Source organism: Callospermophilus lateralis, chromosome 13 (assembly GCF_048772815.1).
Source record: "Callospermophilus lateralis isolate mCalLat2 chromosome 13, mCalLat2.hap1, whole genome shotgun sequence".
In the NCBI taxonomy this organism is placed as follows: Eukaryota; Metazoa; Chordata; class Mammalia; order Rodentia; family Sciuridae; genus Callospermophilus; species Callospermophilus lateralis.
Window position 1 is genome coordinate 50,709,819 of NC_135317.1, and position 21,514 is coordinate 50,731,332.

Sequence of the window (21,514 nt, forward strand, 5' to 3'; positions counted from 1 at the left end):
ATAGGCTCTCAAAGAGAGAGTTGTACTCCCATATTCATGTAGCATCACTCATAGTAGCTGAGAGGTAAAACACCTGAATGTCCATCAGTAGATAAATAGATAACGAAAATATGATATACATATACAAAGGAATATTACGCAACCTTAAGAAGGAAATTCTGCCATATATAACAACATGGATGAACCTCGAGGACATTGCTAAGTGAAATAAGCCAGTCACAGAACAACAAAATAAGCATGATACACTTATGTAAAGTATTTTAAATGATCAAAATCGTAATAAAAAATCATAGACACAGAAGGTAGAAAGGTGGTTGCCAGAGGCTGAGACGGGGAAAATGCGAATTATTTATAGGTACAGAGTATTAGACATGCAAGATAAAAAGTTCTAGAGATATTCTGATAGTAATGTATCCATAGTTAACACTACTTATAAATCTGTTAAGGGTAGACACCATTCTTTGTGTTTTCATCCCCCCACCCCCCCACACACAAGATTTCTATGAGGAATCATTAACTGTTAATATGGAACAAAGCAGGGCTTTGTTCCATATTATCAGGATAAATAAATTAGATAAGACATATACAGAGCTTACATGTTGTTTACTAAACTGGTTGATTCCCTTAAAACAGCCTTAATTTATTTTTTAATATACAACACATTATTTATTACAGTCACTATTTGTGCCAAATATCACTAAAGCTTACTCCTCATAATTGGAATTTTGTCCCCTGTGATCTACATCTCCATTTTCCCTATCTAACCCCCTCCCCATCCATTGGTAACCACCATTCTATTCTCAACTTCCAAGAGTTCAACTTTATATATTTCACATATAAGTAATACTATATGGTATTTGTCTTTCTGTGTTTGGCTTATTTCAATTAAACATATGTCCTTCAGGTTCATCCATGTTATTGCAAATGACAGGTCTTCCCTCTTTTTAATGGCTGAATAGTATTTTCATTGTGTACATACACCACATTTTCTTTATTTATTCATCTAATGACGACACCTAGGGTGTTTCAGTGTCTTAGCTACTATGAATAATGCTGTAATGAACACAGGATACAGATAACTCTTCAACGACCTTAATTTAAAGCAACCATAAGAACTTGCCTTCATTTGTCATACTTTTAGTTATCAAGCAAATGATTTGGTCACAAGCTTAATAAGCTCATTCATATATTTTAGACTTTAGATTTCCTAGATATCTATATTTGAACAAAGTAAAAGAATATCCACAATAACTTAAACATGAAACCATTTTGTTTTCTTCTCTATTTAGGATACTATTGAAATCTATTTTATCCAATATAAAAGGATAAAAACATTTATATTAGAAACTATAAACAAGTAAAGAAAAAATTTCATTATAATTTTAGAAATGTCTTTAACAAACATTCTCCCTGGGATGTATGTATGATAATCTTTTAATCTAGATTAATAAGGTGTACAGTGTATTCTCTTGGCATGAAGATAACTGTAATTTGAATAATATGTTCTTTTGGCATGAATTAACTATTTTGATTCATATTTAAATACACATAAATGCATACATGCATGTACATATATGTGTAATCAAGTTTGTCTAGGAGACATCATGGTAAATACAAAGGAGATCTTTTATTTTCTCTTAAATGTTTTAGGAACTGGATATATAAAGATATTGTTAACTTCTATGGCTTGTCCAGTACTAGTTAGTAAACTACAGGTCTAAAATAAGGCAAATCCCTATCTGTTCACCTTCTTAGTAAGAACAACTTTCTAATTCAAGTGTGTGTTGGTCTCAAATAAAGGATCCTGTTCAACTTCATCAAATTGATAAAATATATCTTACAAAGTAAGCTTATATTAAGCTAAGTGAGTTTAATACAGAAAATGCATACTATGAAATCAATCATATATGAACAATGTAAAAGATTTATAAACAAAATTTTATTTTGTAATAACTACTTCTTGTGATTATGAAACTTAACACTGTGAATGATGAGAAATCTAGTGAACTTAATCCCAGTGACTCAGGAGGCTGAGGCAAGAGGATGGCAAATTCTAGGCTAGACTGTGAAACTTAGCAAGACCATCTCAAAAAAAAAAAAAAAAAAAGAGTGGGGTTGGGGGAGGTGGGGCATGATGTAGCTTAGTGCTAGAGTGACCCTGAGTTCCATCCCTAGTTTCCCTCTCTAACACATATGGAGAGAGAAAAAAGAGAAATCCAAGGAACTTCATGTCATGTATGCCAACATTTTTTGACTTGTCCTAATATTAACTGAAAGCTCACCATACTAGATGAAAAGCGGTATGTCACAACTTTGGTACAATTACTATGGCTACAATAAAACTACAACATATACATAAACACATAAACCCAAAAGATCCAGTTTCAATAGATACATAATAACAATAATTTGCTTTAAAACTATTTAAAAGACATTTTTTCCTGATTAAATCTGTGACCAATTCATTTTTTCCTGCCTCCTTAAAAGATTCTCAAATTTATCAGTGAAGTTTCTTATAATTCCCTGAGCCCTGTCACTTTACATCCCTTGCTATTTAGCTGTATGAACAGTGTATTTGCCCACATAAACAGAACATAAAAACTACTGAATTTATTATCAGAAGGGCAGTGGTTAAGGATTCCATTTTGTGAGCTCATGGAAATCCAGAAAGTGTTCTCTTAGAATTGATACATCTTTTTTTTCCTCCTAAAACAAGCACAATGAGGCAAAATATTTGAGTGAAAACAAATAAGACAAAAGTACAAGTCTTGGAGGAAAAAGCTGACATTTACCAACAGTTTGGGGGAAGGTGAAACATCAACACTTAAATGATGCAGTCCATCACATGAATCTGTAATGTATCTATATCAGGCAGAACTTCTCCACACTTGGGACAGGAATGAATTGGAATACTCTGTGGTTGCTGTTGCCGCCAGTTCCTATCCTCTGCTCCTGGGAATAAGCAGGAAATTGAATGTTTCATTAGTTCCACCTTGAAAAGAACTTCTGCTTGATTTTAATAACATGGTTATTTGGTCATCTGTTAAACTTCATAATCAATACCCAGTGGGATACCATTCCCAATCCTTTTTATTTTGTTAATTCAAGACAGGGTCTTGCTGAGTTGCTGGGGGTCTGGCTAAGTTGCTGAGGCTGGCCTTGAACTTAGGATCCTCCTGCCTCAGCCTCCAAAGTAGCTAGGATTACAGGTGTACATCACCACACTCTTTAACGGAAGATATCACTGTGTGCACAGAGAAAACTCCACAAATAGTACCTGCTGCTTTTCTATTATTTCAGGATTTAAACTATATTCTAGGTGTGAGTCTGAAAAGACAATTTCAGTTCTAGGTACAGGACAATATAGGTTCTGGATAGAAGCAAAAGAGGGAAAGAATATGAAGGAAGGAATAAAGTGAGTATGGAGGGGTCTCCTGCAACAGTATATACCTTTTCAGAAGCAAAACACTCACTCCCATTTATTCAGCAAACACTTGTAAGCCCTCATGTATGTGCAAGAGACTGCTGTGTGCCAGGATACTGACAAGGTGGGGAAGCCAGGTAAGAAAAGGGGCAGTGGTGGTGTGGAAATGGGGGAGTGTTAGGCACTGTGGGCTTGGGTAGGAGTAAGAAAAGAGCCCCAATGCAGAAAGGCCTCCTGGATGAATAACCTATGAGAGGAGCCTTAGAAAGAATAGGAATTGCCCAAGGAAAGTCAGTGAAGAGAAACAGCTGAAGAATGCATCCTGTAATTGCCCCCAGTTCTGAGTTAGGTTGAGGTTGAAACCTAAATCAGAGAATGTTTGAAACAAGCTCTTACTCTGGGTATGTCCTAGATCAATACAAACTGTGATCATTGCTGAAATTTACTTCTATCTCCTGGGCATCTCTCTAGCCTGACCTTTCTGGACCAGTGCAAAGTATTTTGTGTTTTTAGAGTCTCAGCCCATAATTTGGTTCAGCCCCAAAACTTTGTTTTTGGATCTTTACCATTGTTATTTGGTTCAAAATACATTACTGAATTCAATAACATGTAAGACTTTCAGACAAAAAAGAAACTTAAGAAACTTTCTATTTTCTTTAATTTTTTTCAGTGCTAAGACCCAGATCCAGGGTCTTTGCAAACTGGGCAAGTGCTTTACTAGTGAACTACATCCCTGGCCCAAGAAGCATATTTTACTATCTATATTCCTCATAAAGCATGATTTTTGAAGCAGGGCTTTCTAATTGTCTCATTGCTTGAGATTAAGAGTCAACAAACTTCTGTAAAGGATCAAAGAGAAAATATTATATAGGCCTTGCAAATCATAAATAAAATCTCTGCCACTGTAGCATGAAAGCAGCCAAAGACAGGATGCAAACAAAAGGGCATGACTACATCCCAATTAAATTGATTTGTAAAAACAAAAGACAGGCCAGATTTGGCCTGTGGATTGTAGTTTGCCATTGGCATTGTTGGTTCTGCATTTTAAACACTGTTGCCTCCATGTGTGCTTTTTGTGTGTGTGCTATAGCAGCCTGCTCAAGGTTCCCTCTGCCTCCTGCCTCTTCAATCCATAAAAAGTTTAGTCAGTTTTTATTATCAACTGATCATACTCATTTCCACCTTTGCCTTTTCCTCTCACACTACACTTATCCAAATCCTAGCTTCAAAGTCAAGGTTAGAGTCATGTTTTTTCAAGGCTTTTCTCAACTCTCTGTGCCTTCATGATCAGCTTTTTCTGTTATCTTCACCACTATTCCTTTTATTTACCTACATGCTATCTTGTACATGAATTTATGTTTTTATGTGCACATTCTGTCTCCAGCTATACCACAGCCCTTAAGGACTTGAACACACCTTAGGCCTTTCTATTCTCTGTCACTTAACCAAGTCCTAGAACAGAGCAGACACTGAAATGGCTGCTGCTGATGACAATGATGAGATGTATCAAGAGAGACTTGTTTAAATCAGTTTTGTTAAGACACTAAAAAAATCTTAAGACAGTTCTCTGGAATATTTTTTATGACAAAACAGCTTATTTAGACAAGAATAAATGTATACATAGAAAAAGACTTTTAGATTATAAATGTAAGTCAGAAACTGACCAGTCTTTTTTATGTAAGTAGGTTTTTGCCTTATAAAGAACACAACCAGTCCTTAAGACATCCACATGCAAGAGACTGACCTTTTTGTAAGGGGTTCACTTGATGCTTTGACTAATATACCTTGTGGCTTTGAATCTTACATGTTTTTTTCCCCCAACCTTTTTCTCCCCGATCTTCTCCTTCCTGACCTTCTTTTCCCTAATCTTCTCCTTCCTGATCTTCTTAATCTCATTTTCTCTGAATTACCTCTTTAAAAACCCCGTTCATTCTGATGGGCAGAATCTCAGCCTTTGGGACAGGAGTCAGCAATAATTTGACCCAAGACTACCTTGTTGGACATTTCTAGAATCAGACACATATAGACAGGCATGGTGGTGACAGATTCAATTTCCAGTACTGATGGGGGGATGGGGGAAAGAAAAGAAAAAAGGAAGGAGGGAGGGAGAGAAATCAGATGAGTGGAAAGAAATCAAAGGAGTGGGCAGCTGTAGGTTTCTGAGAAAAACATAGCTTTACCCACTGATGCTAAAAAATGCCTCAGGGTAATATTTTTTAAAAAATATTTATTCTTTAGTTGTAGTTGGACACAATACCTTTATTTTATTTACTTTTATGTGGTGATAAGGATCGAACCCAGGGCCTTGCTAGGTGAGTGCTCTACCGCTGAGCCACAACCCCAGACCTAGGGTAATATTTTTGTTAGATCAAATAATAGCTTTTTTGCATTTTCCCCCATGAATAATCCTATGCATATTTTTAACCTGAATTGCTATCTCTAATGTTTAATCTTTTTGTTGTTGTTCCTGTAATAGGATTTTGGCCGGTGGGGGAAGGGGAGAGATAGAAAATAAAAAAAGATACTCAGAAATTTCCCTGAGATTTATCAGTTCATTATATATATTAATATTGTGTCCTTACTGATGATAATATTGCAGTTCCGTTTTAATAGTCAGTTGGTATGTGAAGGAAACTTAAACTGGTAAAATATTTACAAACAAAAAAGTTAAGGAAAGTTTTTTTGTGATATTTAAGAGGGATCCTGAACTCAGATTCTACTTGATGGCACTGCCATTAGTTTATTTTTTCTAGCTATGTTAGTCTTTGATCTTGGAATTTTATTTTTTAATACCTAGAATCAAGAATAATATTTTCCTTTCAATGATTCGTTATAAATTACAGAACATTATTACTAGCATATTATTAGTGTATTAGTACCAGTATAAAATCATGTATTAAATAGAGCATCACTCTTTTAAGATGTATCATGATCAGTTTTACTTAGGAAATTAAAATCTGGATGTATTTCAAAATTAAATGATATCTGTTGTACGCAGTATACTATGAGTAGTCAAAGTCAGATAACCTTTGGTTCCTCTTCCAATTCTGCTCCCAACTAGCCTTATAATCCTGGGTTACTTAACCTTGTCAAAATTTTAGTTTTGTCTTTTATAAGAAAATGATAATATAGACCTCATGGAATTTTTTGAGAATCAAATCAAATAATACAGATGAAGTTAGATCAGCAAAGTGCCTGAACATAGTAAACTCTCAAAAAAAAAAAATGCTAACATTATTATGTGCAAAACACCAGATATAGGGTGAAAATATATAGTCCAGAAGCCAGGTGTGTTGGTGCATACCTGCAATAGTAGTGACTTGGGAGCTGAGACAGAAGGATCACAAGTTCAAGACCAACCTGGGCAACTTAGCAAGTGCCTTTCTCAAAATAAAAAATAAAAAGGGATGGGATGGGAATGTAGCTTAGTGGTAGAGCACCGCTGGGTTGAATCTCCAGTACTAAACCAAGAAAATGTACTGTCCTGGGAGCTCATCATTTAACAGAGGTCTAAAATACTGATTTCAACATATAAATACTTAAAAGATAGCAGAAGAATGAAGTATTTTGGAAGCTCAGAAAGGTGACAATTTGGAGATGGGAAAATATGAAAAAAAATTTTTTTTTGGCCATACTGGGGATTGAACCCAGGGGTGCCCTACCACTGAGTTACATCCCATCCCTTTTTATTTTTTTATTTTGAAAAGAGGTCTTGGCTAAGTTGCCCAGGTGGCCTTGAATTTGTGATGCTCCTGCCTTAACCTCCCAAATTACTGGGATTATAGGAGTATACCTGTCTGAAATGGGTTTTAAAGATGGGATAAGAATTAATTGGAAGGAGAATATAAGAAGACAGGAATATGCATATGGAAAGGACACTTACATGAAGGATACTGCACAAATAAATATATGCAAGTAGAGGCTTAAGATGAGTTGAAGGGGATGATGCAGACGGCCTAATATCTGTAGACTTCAGCATGGGGTGAAGAGTCAGGTCTGGAATTAGTAATAGATAGAGATCTGAGTACTAGGGGAATAAGAGTGAATGGTGCTGTATTTTGGGTAGCTTAATTTGAAATCCCTTTTATAGAATATAGTGGGATTTTTTTTTTCTTTGAGTGCCTTCTTAGTAGGATATTCCCTGAATATCCTAGACTTGAATGTGACTCACCTCTTTGGATGAGGTAAGCCTGCTGGTCTGGGTCACTTGTTCTTGCCCCATGCCGGCTCTGCATTTCCATCAAGGATTGCCTACTGGGATTAAAAGCAACACTATTTGTGATGTTCTGCAACTCTGAACCATGACAACATTAAGCAATCAACAAAAGTATGGGGGAAAAAAAGAGTCAAACTGCAGTGTCAAGGTTCATAAAAATCAGAATGTGAGATTACATTTGTTTTTTTTTTAAAGAATTTCATTAGGACCTGAATGAATTTTATTTGTTTTTATGTGGTGCTAAGGCTTGAACCCAGTGCCTCACACATGCTAAGTGAGTGCTCTATCGTTGAGCCACAACCCCAGCCCCTTAAATTGATTTTATATAATATTGGCACCAGCATACTGTGAGGTAAAAATAAGATCTTTAAAAATCAACTAGGAAATAACCAAACTATTAATTGATACTAGAATGGATTAGAAAATGTGTTACATATTTCTACACTAAGACACTACACAGGTATTAAAACAATGAATTAAATCAGCATGAATCAAAATAGACAGCATTTGAAGTCACAATGTTACATAAAGTTACAGAATAATCTCTACACTGATTATTTTGTAATTTAGAGAGAAATAATATTGTTTTAAAATATTATATTGGGGTGTGTGTATACACACATGTATAATACAGATGGGAAGGCTACCCACTAAACTCCGGTTGTTCAAAGCAAAAGAAGAGGAGAATAAATGAAGGATGTGGAACAAGAGACTTTAACTTTATCTAAAGCTCCCTTTCATAAAAAAAAATTTTGAAGCAAAAAAAAAAAAAAAAAAAAAGATACACTAGCAACTGTCAATTCAGAATTGTGTATATTTTGCTGTGTATTATTTTTTCCTCTGTATTTTTCTAGAATTTAAAACTTTCCCAAGATGAAATTTTAAAAATCAGGAGAAATTTTGGAAGTTTTTTTTTTTTCAAAGCACATTAGAAATTTAAAGTGTATAGTATATTTCACTCACGACTAGCAGGGTAACATTTGGACACATAAAACATATTTTCACAGCTTTTCTCAAAGCCAAGAACTTGACTGGGTTCCTACAAATCTCTGTCCAGCTTTGTTAATAAGCCAATCTCAAATGTAGGAACACAAGTGTAGGTAGAGTGATTCTAATAGCTCAAATTAGGAAACATCTTTGACAGGTAACCTCTCCTACAGTCCATGCCATCATATGTTCTGCCTTCCTCTTGCTTTACCTTACCTGCCTCCATCTTCAAAAGCGTTGTTCTCTTTTAGCAAAATTGCCAGCTGCAATGCCAGTTGCTCCTTTTCTTCATGAATCTTCTCTCTCGCTGCTCTTTCAGCATGAAAATCAGAACAATAAACCTCCATCTGTTAGAGGAAAAAAGTAAAGAAGTTTCTACTGAGATGAATGTGGATTCCCTGCAGATCACCTGTTTATAAGGTTGAGAGTGCTGCATCCTCAGGTAGGTCTTGTGAATGATAGTACATACTCCTGCTAGAAACTAGTATAACAATCACAACTTTCCAACTGTTTTCAAATAATAGATATGAACTGTGTGTTTATGTGTGCTTAAACAGTTAGGACCCTGAAACTGCACTGATATAGATGGTTTAGACAATATATGCAACATTAATTCAGTAAAATACTCCCATTTCTTTTTTTAAAAAGGTATTCAGAACTAATACAATATAGTAAGTGGCTTATTCAATTTGCTAGATAAGCTTAAGAATGCTGCTCTTAAGCTAAATTTAAAATAATAGAAAGATGCTATTTATTGAATTCCAGACACATGTGAAGTCCCCATGAGGATGTTCATTTCCCATATCAAAAGTCCTGGGATTGGGACTGGGGTTGTGGCTCAGTAGTAGAGTAATTACCTAGCATGTGTGAGGCACTGGGTTTGATTCTCAGCACCGCATATAAATAAATAAAGGTCCATCAACAACTAATAAAATATTTTTTAAAAAGTCCTGGGATTGTAGAATTGCTATCCTTATTTTATAAACTAGTTTAATAGCTCTTAATCTTGGGGAAAATTGGCCATATCAGTATATGAACCTAGAAAGTCCATTTTCGCAAACTACTTCTCTGCCCCTGAGATGGCTCCAATGATCTCCATCTATTGGTATTCACACTCTTCACAAGAAGAAGGAGCAAGCAGAGCACTTAAGATGGCTTTTTACTAAATGGAACCAAGACACCTGGACACATAGGAAAAAAATATAAATCCAAATTCTTATCTCACTCTATATACAAAAGCCAATTTCTGATAGTTCATAGATCTTAAAATAAAAGATAAAACGGAAAAGTATTTAGAATACAACAAAAGAGTATCTTCTTGGCCTTAGAGTAGTGAAAGTTTTTCAAACAGGACACAAAAAAGGTACTAATTATAAATGGAAAGACTGGTATCTTGGACTACTATAAAGTTAAGAACCTTTCTCATCAAAAGACTCCTTTATGAGGGCTGGGACTGTGGTAGAGTGCCAAGCACATGTGAGGCACTGGGTTTGATCCTCAGTACCACCTAAAAATAAATATATAAAATAAAGGTATTGTGTGCATCTACAACTAAAAACATTTTTTTAAAAAGACTCTTTTTTCCGAGAGTGAAAAGGCAAAAACAATGATAAGGGCTTCTATCAGACTATATATGGAACTGATAAAATCAAGAAAAAGCCAGATAGACCTAAAGAAAAAATGAGCAAAGTTTTATCAGGCACATCACAAAAAAGAATACCTAGAAGACCAACAAACATTTGAAAAGTACTCAAACTCATTAGTCATCAATGAAACACCAAATAAATGTGATATCATTACATACCCCCAAAACAATAAAAGTAAAATGACTGATAATAGAGACATAGATAGGACCGTTGAGCAATGGAAACTCTGTGGATGGGAGTGAACATCTCCAAAGTGGTACAACCACTTTGGAAAACTGTTTACTTACTACACTGAGTAACACGCATAGCCTGTGAACTAGCAATTCCACTCCCAGGTGTGTACCCAACAGAAAATGAGTGCACATGAGAACAGAGATATCTACAGGAATGTCACAGTAGCATTAATTATAATGCTACAAATTAAAATAACCCATTTTCCTATCAGTTTTGGAACACAGATGAATAAAATTCATTTGAGCTGTGCACTCTGCAGACTGGGGGTGTAACTCAGTGGTAAACATTTGCCTAGCATGCATGAGACCCTGGGTTTAATCCCTAGCATCACACACACACACACACACACACACACACACGACATTGGCACACTTTTTATCAATTTAAAAGTTTTAAATATTTCACTGGTAGAAGGAATTATAAAATAATGTGTGTGTGTAGTAAACACCATCACTTTTGCGTTTGCAAATCTAATTGGGATTTATCCCACTCAGTTGAGGTTCCACAGCATTTCTTACCTGAGTCCTAAGGACACCCATGGTTTCCAGATCCTCCTCCTGCTTGGCAATGGTCTGTTTCATTTCATCCATTTGAAGCTGCTTGGAAGCCAGTGCCCTCTCTGCCATTTCCAGTTTTGCATTTAGTTCCTGCAGCACTGCCCTGTCCACTTTTTCTGACTACAAAAGACAATTTGATTCTAGAAATGTAGCCTATGTTAGTAAAATGTTAGATAAACCTTTAGTTTTTTTTTTTAATTATTAGTTTTGTTGGGTATAGTGACTCACACTAATAATCCCAGTTACTTGGGAGGCTACGGCAGGAAAATAACAAGTTTGAGCCCAGCCTAAGCAATTTAGGGAGGCCCTGTCTCAAAAGAAAAAAAATAAAAGGATCTGGGGATGTTGCTTAGTGATAAAGTGCCTCTGGATTCAATCTCTAGTACCAAATAAATACATAAAGAATAAAAAATAAAATAAATAAAATCATTAGCTTTAAATTAGTCTGTTCATTAGCAATACCAACTTACTCAGAAAATCGGATTCATTTAACATATGGCTTGCAAATCATAGTTTCCTGATTTATTTATCTAATTAAAATGGTTTTTTTACATGTAAATGGACACAATGTCTTTATTAATATATTTATTTTTATGTGGTGCTGAGAATGGAACCCAGTGCCTCACACATGCCAGGCAAGTGCTGTACCACTGGTGGACAGGGCAGTGCTACCACTGAGCTACAGCCCCAGCCCAGTTTCCTGATTTAAAACAACAGTATTTTTAAAAGATAATACTGAAATAGAGACATAATAAGCCCCTCCAGAATTGACGAACTCTAGATAGGGCATTGGGGTGGGAGGAGAAAGGAGGGGGCAGGGGCTTAGCAATGATGGAGGAATGTGATGGACATCATTATCTAAAGTACATGTATGAAGACATGAATTGGTATGAACATACTTTATATTCAAACAGAGATATGAAAACTTGTGTTTTATATGTGTAATAAAAATCATGATGCATTCCGCTGTCATGTATTTAAAAAATAAAAGCAATTAAAAAATACAACCCCCTCTAAAAAAGAGTATATTTATAAGAATATAAATTCAAAGACTTTCTAATTCAAAGTTTCCATTGTCTATAAATTGTCACACCATGCTGGGCATTATTATCAATTTAAATTGCAAACCAGTGAGTCCAGTGTTCCAAGTTCACTGCCAGCAGGCAAACTGGCCTTGTACATGTGAATGGCCCCTCCAGCCCTAGCCAGCTGTCTTACTGTACACTGTGCACATAGGAGCCCATGCTCTTAGCTCTCCTACAGTTCTCTCTACCTACTCTGAGAAATACTAAATGCTTACTCTCTGATAGTGGGACATGAACACCACCTTTGTAACACAAAGCACATTGAACATATGTGAGAAGTTGTAAATATTATGATACAAGAAATCAATTATAAACTGAAAAGCAACTTTTGGAATGGGACTTAGTCAAGGATTCAGGTAACCTTTTTTTAGGTATAAAATGTTCAACCGTTTCCATTAATCAGTAATCTATTTTTCTATGAGTACCTCTTTCCTTATTAGTTCCTCAATTGTTTTCAATGCATTATTATGTTCTTGAAGAAGCTTGTTGTGGGTTGACTGTAGAATGGCTAACTTGGACCTATTAAAAAAGATATTAATAAACAGAATCTTGTAGGAGGATATCACAAACTCAAAGCCTTGCCTCCGAATCATCTTCTGAACACTCAAGTAGCAAAATCTCCTCTTATCTTTATCATTCCACCATTTACTAGCATTTTCTTACTCTCAAAACAATAGTTTCTGGGGGGGAAAAAAAAGCTAGATACAAAGAGTAATTTTGTTATAATAAACCTTTAAAATTTTATCCCTCCAAAGATCTCATAGTACTCTTTCAGATAAATAAAAAACAAATTTTGTGAATTTATTCGCTATTCCTAATTCCAATCTGTATTTTAAAAAGGTATTCTTTTGGGCAAGTTCCCATTCTGCACAGTGTACTCACTTTCCATCCTCTGTTTTAGCTTGCTCCATTTTGATTTCGGATCGCATGCTTTCCACTTGCAGCTCTAGCTTCTTGTTATTATAAACGAGCTCTTGCTTTTCATTCAGCTCTGCTGGGGTTGCAGAATTTTTCCTTTCAAGGGCCTGGCATCTAAGAAAGATGAAGATAAACAATGCAATTTCACTTCTCAGTGGCTTTTCAACACATCCCAAGAACAGGTAAAATTCAAAGAAGTTTAAGGATTGTAGGATTTATGAATGTAAAGTAAAATATTTTATCCATTCTGCTTCTTTACTAGACATGTCCATATTTCTGAACTTTTATGTCTAAAAATAAATAAGTACAGATCTAAAGTGACATGAGGTAGTGTCATCTTTGAATAATTGGTGTATGTAGTCATATAAATATATTTTTCTTAGCTAAATACAGACCAAAGTAGAAGTTGGCTAGCAATGATTCTCATGTAGTGATCCATGGGTACTTTTTATATTTGAAAAAGTTCTGTCAACCACCAAAACTTGGATTTCTAATAAAGACTCAACAAAGGAAAAAGGAAGCCCCCACAGGTTCTCTTAAATATCAAAAAGAGAATTTCGATCTGGGGTTGTGGCTCAATGGTAGAACACTCGCCTTGCATATGTGAGGCACTGGGTTCAATTCTCAGCACCATGTATAAATAAATGAATAAGATAAAGGTCCATCAACAACTAAAAAAAATTTAAAAAGAGAATTTCAATATAAAAACAGCAAAAACAAATCAATGACAGCTATGTGCAAAGCATTAAAGCCAAGCAAATTAAACATCTTATTTAACTTGGTGTACATTAGAGAAATTATGACACATAATTTACACATAACAAAACTTAGGTGCAGAGTGGTTAAATAAATAACTTGCCCAAGGTAATAACACAAACATGTTATATTTGCTACTTCTTGGGTAACTTCTTAGATCAAAAGAAATAAGCAAATGTAAAATTCTCAATTTATATGCTAGCTTTAATGATTGATTAAACAACAAATTGAGATGGACTTTTTCCTAAACTTCACTCAGTCTCTTTTCAGCTTTCTTTTGTGTGTGTTCACATCAGTGTTGTCACAGTACAGGCAATCTGGCTTGCTACTTTGCACAGGTGCCACATAGGCTAGTGTACTTAGAATCAAAGTCCCCATTCTTTCATATTACAACAAGAATTCCATGCTTATACATTAACCTGTACATTAATGAATTCATATTTTACATAGGCCTGTTTTTCTTTTACTTACTAACATAGTAGCATATATAAAATTATAGTAAATATACAGTAAATATTGTAGAACTATATTTCTATATAGTAACATACTTAATGAAAATGTGTATTTTTCTAAAGAGGATAAAAGCAGCCTCTTTCTCTTACTTTTCTTGAAGTCTCTTCTTCATCAGCTCGGCTTCACTCAATTTTGTATGAGCCTCTTGAAGCTCCTTAAACAGTGATGTCACCTGAAGGTTCAACATTTCCACTTCGCTTCCAACCTATCATACAGGAAATAACAAACATTCACACTTGATTATCACAAGATTAAATGAACTTCTTTGTGAGAAGAGTCTGAACCACTGGTATGGAAATAAGACTGACTGGTAAATGAATAAAGTTTTCACAATTACTACCCCAAATATCTTGCATGAAAAGAAATATTTTGGATACAATTCTACTTCCTAATAGAGCATTAATCAATTTGAATGCTCTTCTAATAATGATTTTTTACTACTAAAAAGTAATCTTTCATATGGCTCAGTGATCATAGAGATTAGAGAGTATCAAAGCACATCCCTATTTATTGCTATCAATTCATCTACATATTTCCTAGCTAATTTATGTTTTTGGTTTGCACAACATTTTCGTTATACAGCCTTTTCCTTGACAGTCCTGTAATTCATAAATGAGTTTTACAATATCTTGGAAGTCTTGATACTTCTGTTACTGATAGTTGAATTAGTTTTTGTCAACAGAGTGTGGTTACACACTGGTGGTCTCTACATCTGTTTTCTAAATAGTCTCGATTCTTTTGAATACAAGGCCAACAGTAGGCATTTGATATATAAATTTTGTTAAATAAGTCCATTAGTTAAAATGGCTATTTTATATAAGTACCTATCACATGGACTACTGTGGCTATCATAACTTCATGGTTTCATTAACTCTTTCTAAATTTAAGACTCTTCCGACTGAAAGATACATCTCTAAGTTACACACAACAGTGAATGTACATACATGGACCTTTCTTATTCTAACTACTTTGTTCCTACCATTAGAGACATACAACCAAGATCTTTGAATTCCACAATTTTCTGAGTTATATCCTCAAGTAATCTCATTATAAAGTAGATGAAGTTCCTTTTTAATGTAGTGAGCTTTCTCACATAAGGATTTAGGAGACAAGAAGAGATATAGAAGTGGTTTTGTAGAATACTGATTGGAATATATCTCACTATAATTAACACTGAGTGAAGCTCAAACTAGGACAAGAAATATTAGAGAAATAAAAAAATTTTTACTATTAATATTATTTCTACATTTTTTAAAGCTAATACACATCACAGCCACTGTATTACTCTTTATCCACTGGGTGTGTCAGCAGTCTTAGAATCTTAGTACCCACAGTCTCTGTATCTTTCTCCTCTTCATTCTCTTTTTCTGTGCTGCCCTCTGTCTGGGTCTCAACTTCAGAATGATCATTTGCTTTCTTTTCAAAATCTGAAATTCTGAAAAATTACAGAATGTTAAAAAGTTACTTTAGGCTCAAAAGGAGTAGCAATTACAGAAGTACTCCAAAGAACACTTCAAAATCTGGGTAAAGAATCAAGGTTTTTCAAAATCTCTGCATTCACTGTATTAGCATTAGTTTTGTTTTTCATTCTAAGACTGGCTAGAACTGATGTGATTTAAGATATGAATATATGTAGAAGTGAAACCCAAGAATAACTCATTTTGAATACTGCCTGTTTTCATTTGACTGGACTATCCAAAAATATTTTTAAAATTTCTTGTGTGTGTATACACATGTAGATATGTGTGTGTCTTCCATGAGTGTGTTTGTCCCACTTATAAGAAACTAACAGAAGGAAAGACTTTTCCTTTAGGATCTATCTGAATTTATAAGTTCCTGAACAGACAGACCCAGCACATTTTTACACTGAGTCATAATTGCAGGAAAGCCATCCCAGTATAAATAAAAAAAATGGAGACAGGTTAAATATAGGAAGTCGAGTATGTGCATATAATTCTTCTCCTACCCCAAATGCTATGAAAATGACTTTCAAAAACCTATGTGACTATAGGAACAAAGAGAAGGTGAAAGCAAATAACAAAATTTAGAAAGCACAGGACTTAGTGGGGACAGGCTCAGCATTCCAGGAAGGTGATCCTGAGCCAATAGTAGGGAGCGCCATTAAGTAACATGATTTATACTGTGGAAATTCCAAAAAGGCTGGGGGTAGTGGGTACCTCTGGATGTGGTAAAGGTGGAACCTGTTTTAAAAATGTTGTAAGGTAAAAAGTAAAGGATTCTGGACTCAGAAGAGTTAAGCAGAGAGATTGGGCCTTCTATTTAAAAGGGAACAATTTACATAGATACAGCTGAAGGCCTCAGCCTTCTTTACCTACTCATCTCAAGAACACTGGCATCTAGAAAAATGCCCTTCAGGCAGGAGGTTAGAAGCATCTTCTCAGGAGAATCTAACTAGAACAAGGGAAAAGATTTTAAGTTTCAGACGTGGGGTTTCCCCAGGAACCTCCCAGCTTATCTCCCTCCAGATGCTCACAAAGCTTCAAGTAACTTCTAACTCTTACTTACTCTTAAGTCTCATCAAACAGCCAAGATTTCCAGACAAGATTACCTTAAAATAAAACAAATATTTTCTACTGAAAGTAAAATATGCCAGTGGGAGGTGGGGGTGCTATCCCCAGAGACATAAGGAAATATATCGCAGTCATTGAGAAAGGAACATTAAAAGCAAGGAAGCATGTGCACATGTACACCCACGCATGAGCACTCCCCCAATACAATAGAGATGAAAACTGAAAAAGGAAAATGAGAAAGAGATGCCAAAGATGAGCAAAAGTTAAGAAAATCAGATGATGGGTCCAGGAGATCCAATTCAAAATAAAACAATAGTAGGTTCTAGGAAGGCAAATAAAGGAAAAAGAGACTAGGAAATAATTTTTAACTTGAGATTACTTGTCAAGAAATGAAGGTCAGTCAGGAGTAGTAGGGTATATCTGTAATCTCAGAGGCTCAGGAGACTGAGGCAGAAGGATTACAAATTCAAGGTCAGCCTCAGAAACTTAGTGAGGCCCCGAGCAATTTAGCAAGACCCTGTCTGAAAATAAGAAATTAAAAGGGCAGGGGATGTTGCTCAGTTAAGGTCATAAGTTTGCAGAATGAAAAAGGTGCAAGGTTAAAAAACAGGCTCACACACAGAGCACATGTGAAATTTCAGAATACTTGAGACAAAGCAAAGAACTTTCAGAGAAGAGGAAAAACAAAAAGTTTTCATACAAAAAGATTAAGGATCAGAGTAGCAATAGATTTCTTAACAGTAAATCTAGAAGCTAGAATACAATGAGGTGATGCTTTCAAAAACTGGGAAAAAAAATAATGTCCAATCTAGAATTCTGTATCTAACCCAACTATCCATTAAGTATAAAGGTAGAGAGATTTTTTTCGATAAGTAGACCTCAGAAAACATACGCCTCATATTCTCAGTATGGAGATGTAGTGTACACTACTTAGTAAAAGAGTAAGAAAGGCACTGGATTAAGGAAATGAGATCCAACACTGGAGAGCAAAGGAATTCCACAGGATGATGCCAAAGGAAGATGTTGAGATGATTACAATACAGCAGGACCCAGAAGTGACCACGTGAGACTCTTGGAGAAGATTCTGCAAGAAAAGCACACTACTATGCTATCAGTGTTTTCTAAAGTAATTAAGAGATTTCCTCACTGGAAGAGAGTACATGGGGAAACTCAGTGCTAGGGTTTGAATGTTGCCCTCTGAAACTGAAACTTATGTTGATTAATTGCCATTGGCATTATAACAGTATGGTCATGCATGGATTAAAGCTGCTTTAAGCTCAGGAGTGAGAACCTAATAAAACAATGACAGTAGCTCTGTTTTTCTATTGTGCATGCTTGCTTCCCTTCTTCCATGTTATGACATAGTAAGAAGAACTTCAGCAGAAGCAGCCCCTCTATCTTGAACTTCCCAGTCTCCAGAAGCAGAAGCCATATAACTTACATTGTTTAAGATGTAAGCATCTATAGTATTCTGTTATAGCAGCAGAAAACGGACTAAGACTTAAGCAAAAAATAAAGCAGTGTTAGAGATTGAACCTGGGGCCTTGTGCATGCCAGGCAAGTGCTCTACTACTGAGCTCCATCCTCAATCCTTTTTTAAATTTTATTTTGAGATAGTCTCATTAAGTTGCTAAGGCTGGCCTTGAACTTGTAATCTCCTATCTCACCCTCCTGAGTAGATGGGATTACAGGCTTGTGCTACCACAATCAGCAGCACATTTCCAAAAAGGAATTATATACAGAGGTTAAAAAACGTTTTGTCAAAAGGAAAAGTGGTCATGGCATAGAATATAGCTCACCTGTGAATTTTGTGTGTGTGTGTGTGTGTGTGTGTGTGTGTGTGTGTGTGTTGTGTGTGTTGTGTGTGTGTGCTAAATAATCATCTAATTAAATTTCAATATAATTAATTTCAGAGGCAGGGAAAGGACAAAATGGAGGGATCCAAAATCATATGTGTGGTGTTGATGATGATGTGTAAGAGAGTTAAATCTTCAACATGCATAGTGGGAGATTAATAGATTATGTACAAAATGTTTTAAAAAATTTAAATAACAATTTAAGCCTAATATATGAAGGTAAATATCAATAGAACCAAGTAAATATGTTGAAAGTGTTTGAGAAGAAGGAAAAAGTGTAAAAGTGATTTTTAAATAAGGACTTAGTGATGATAAAAAGTAAAATAACACTGGATTCTGTTAAAGTTTGCCAAACCTAATTGGTGTACAGAAACTGTCTCTGGCTAAGCCCAATAAATGGGTTAAGTACCAGATGGTAGGGGGCAAGAGGTTAGCCTTTACACCACCACTCACACAGGACACAGGTTTTTGACTTATAATTCAGTTACAACTTAATTTTTATAATTAAATTTACAACTTAAATTTTTTTTTTTTTCCTGTGGTGCTGGGGATTGAACCATGGCCTTGTACATGCGAGACAAACACTCTACCAACTGAGCCCCAACCTTTCTTAATTTAAATATATATATATATATATATATATATATATATATATATATATATATATATATATATATATTTTAGTTGTAGTGGTTGGACACAATACCTTTATTTATTTATTTTTATGTGGTGCTGAGGATTGAACTCAGCACCTCCCACGTGCTAGGCGAGTGCTCTACCACTAAGCCACACACAACCCCAGCCCCTCTTAATTTTTTTAAAGCATTTTTTAACTTTTATTTTATTTATTTATTTTTATGTAGTGCTGAGGATCAAACCCAGTGCTTCACATGTGCTAGGCAAGCGTTCTACCACTGTGCCATAACCCCAGCCCCAACTTTCTTAATTTTTTACCTTGAGCTGACTTTTCATTGCCACCTCTTAATTTTCCAGGGCTACATTTCTTATAGAATTTCATGCTCCTTACTGGCTATCAGAGTATGTTTAGAAACACACATATTACATGAAATATTAATCCTGTCAAAACTGTAGACAAATCTACTATTCACTTTCCCCATAAATCACCTAAAAATTTTTCAGAGTAACTTTTATATATACATTTAGAACAACTGTTTCCTATGATTAATGAAAATGCTTGAAAATTGACTTATTTCAGAAAAGGACATGTTATATATTGCACATGTGTTTTTATCATATCTGTGTATAGTGTGTGAAAATCAAGCCAGGTTGTTCATGTGTCAGTGATTTTGTTCCTTAGTTTCAGACCTACCTTATCTAGGAGGAAATCCTCCTATGCCCACATAGAGAACATTATTCTCAGCAGCTAGTTACTGACTTGTTAGTTGTTAAATATTGAGAGAAAGCTGGTTAAAAAGCAGAAATTGAGAGTTATTGAGAAAGAGACCTTTACAGGGTGCTCATGTGAGGCATGAGGACTTCATCTCAAAGGCAGGCCTGACTCATTACCTACAACCTGAAGAAATAAATACCTCTAGGCATCTGGTAGAAAGCTATGACTTTTTTGAAAGCAGGTAATATATATTTCGTATGAAAGATCATTATTTATAACTAGCAAGTTCCTAAGTTTATACTTCCACTAATAAGGCCAATCATATTGGATTAAGGATGAATTGTGTTAAACTTGACTTTGTGGAATGGTATATAGAACTTGAAAAATAAAATTTGCCTTTAAAATACAAATACACTGACTACCCATTGCTGTTAAAGTTCTCATTCACAGAACATCTTCTTTTAAAACTCAACTATAATAATAAAAAGAATGCTTTTATTTGTACTACTTACTATGTTTTTGGATTTACTGAAAAGAAAGGATGATTATATTTCCTCATTAGAAGACAATGGAGGTAGTAGGTTCCTAGACATTAACTCCGAACTTTTCTGAATAGTAGTGTGTAGGGTAAAAACTTAGATGCCTCCATGCCCTTTTCACCTTTGAAAAGAGTTAATCACCAAATAAGACACGGGACAAATACTGACATGTCTTTCAGGTTATTTTTTTTTATTTCTGGAAAAAAAAACTTATATTTAACATTTAAGAAGAGATCTCCTTATAGTTAAAATTCTAAACTGTTTCAACTGCAAAATATTTTCTTTTTTCCTAAGAGAGGATTGAACCTAGGGCCTCGCAACATACTAGGCAACTGCTCTACCACTGAGCTACATCCCCAGCTCTGGAAAGTATTAAAGTGCTGCAGTATAAGATTAAGCTAGGCATGGTGATGTATTCCTATAATCCCAGAGACTCAGGAGGCTGAGAAAGGGGGATCAAAAGTTCGAGGCCAGACAGGGCAACTTAGCCAGACCCTGTCTCAAAATGAAAAAATAAAAAAAGGGGTGGGGATGGAGCCCAGTGGTAAAGTACCGCTGGGTTCCATCCCCAGTACCACAAAGGCAAAACAAAACAAAAAAGCAAAGGATAATGTCTGAGAGAATTAATTATGCCATAGTATATTATGATTAAATGTTCCAGTCATAAGAACCCTAAAACTATTTATAACCTCCCCTGTATCTTATACTATATACTTTGTATTCTAAAAAGTATATTTATAAACAGAAATTACTGACTTAAAAATGCATAAGACACATAAATGTACCCCTGAAACCAGTCTAAATGATTTTGCTTACAACAGCATTATGTTATAGCTATTTCCATATAAAAAGATTCATTGGATATTTTTTAAAGTGTATGTATCCAGAGGAGGAGGTACCA

The 21,514-nt window shown here is 35.1% G+C and overlaps 1 protein-coding gene across 1 annotated transcript in view; it reads right to left on the reverse strand.

Moving 5' to 3' along the window:
• Positions 1–1,917: 1,917 nt before the first annotated feature.
• The window catches only part of Optn (optineurin), a 39,429-nt gene continuing 19,832 nt past the window's right edge, over positions 1,918–21,514 (reverse strand). Inside the window, exons 7-14 of the mRNA XM_076831349.1 lie at positions 15,669–15,771; positions 14,426–14,541; positions 13,032–13,181; positions 12,575–12,668; positions 11,026–11,184; positions 8,844–8,974; positions 7,596–7,678; positions 1,918–2,952 (exon numbers count right to left, since the gene is read on the reverse strand). Of these exons, the coding sequence (XP_076687464.1) occupies positions 2,825–2,952; positions 7,596–7,678; positions 8,844–8,974; positions 11,026–11,184; positions 12,575–12,668; positions 13,032–13,181; positions 14,426–14,541; positions 15,669–15,771 (964 nt within the window). The 3' untranslated portion in view covers positions 1,918–2,824. The remainder of the gene's footprint in view (positions 2,953–7,595; positions 7,679–8,843; positions 8,975–11,025; positions 11,185–12,574; positions 12,669–13,031; positions 13,182–14,425; positions 14,542–15,668; positions 15,772–21,514) is intronic.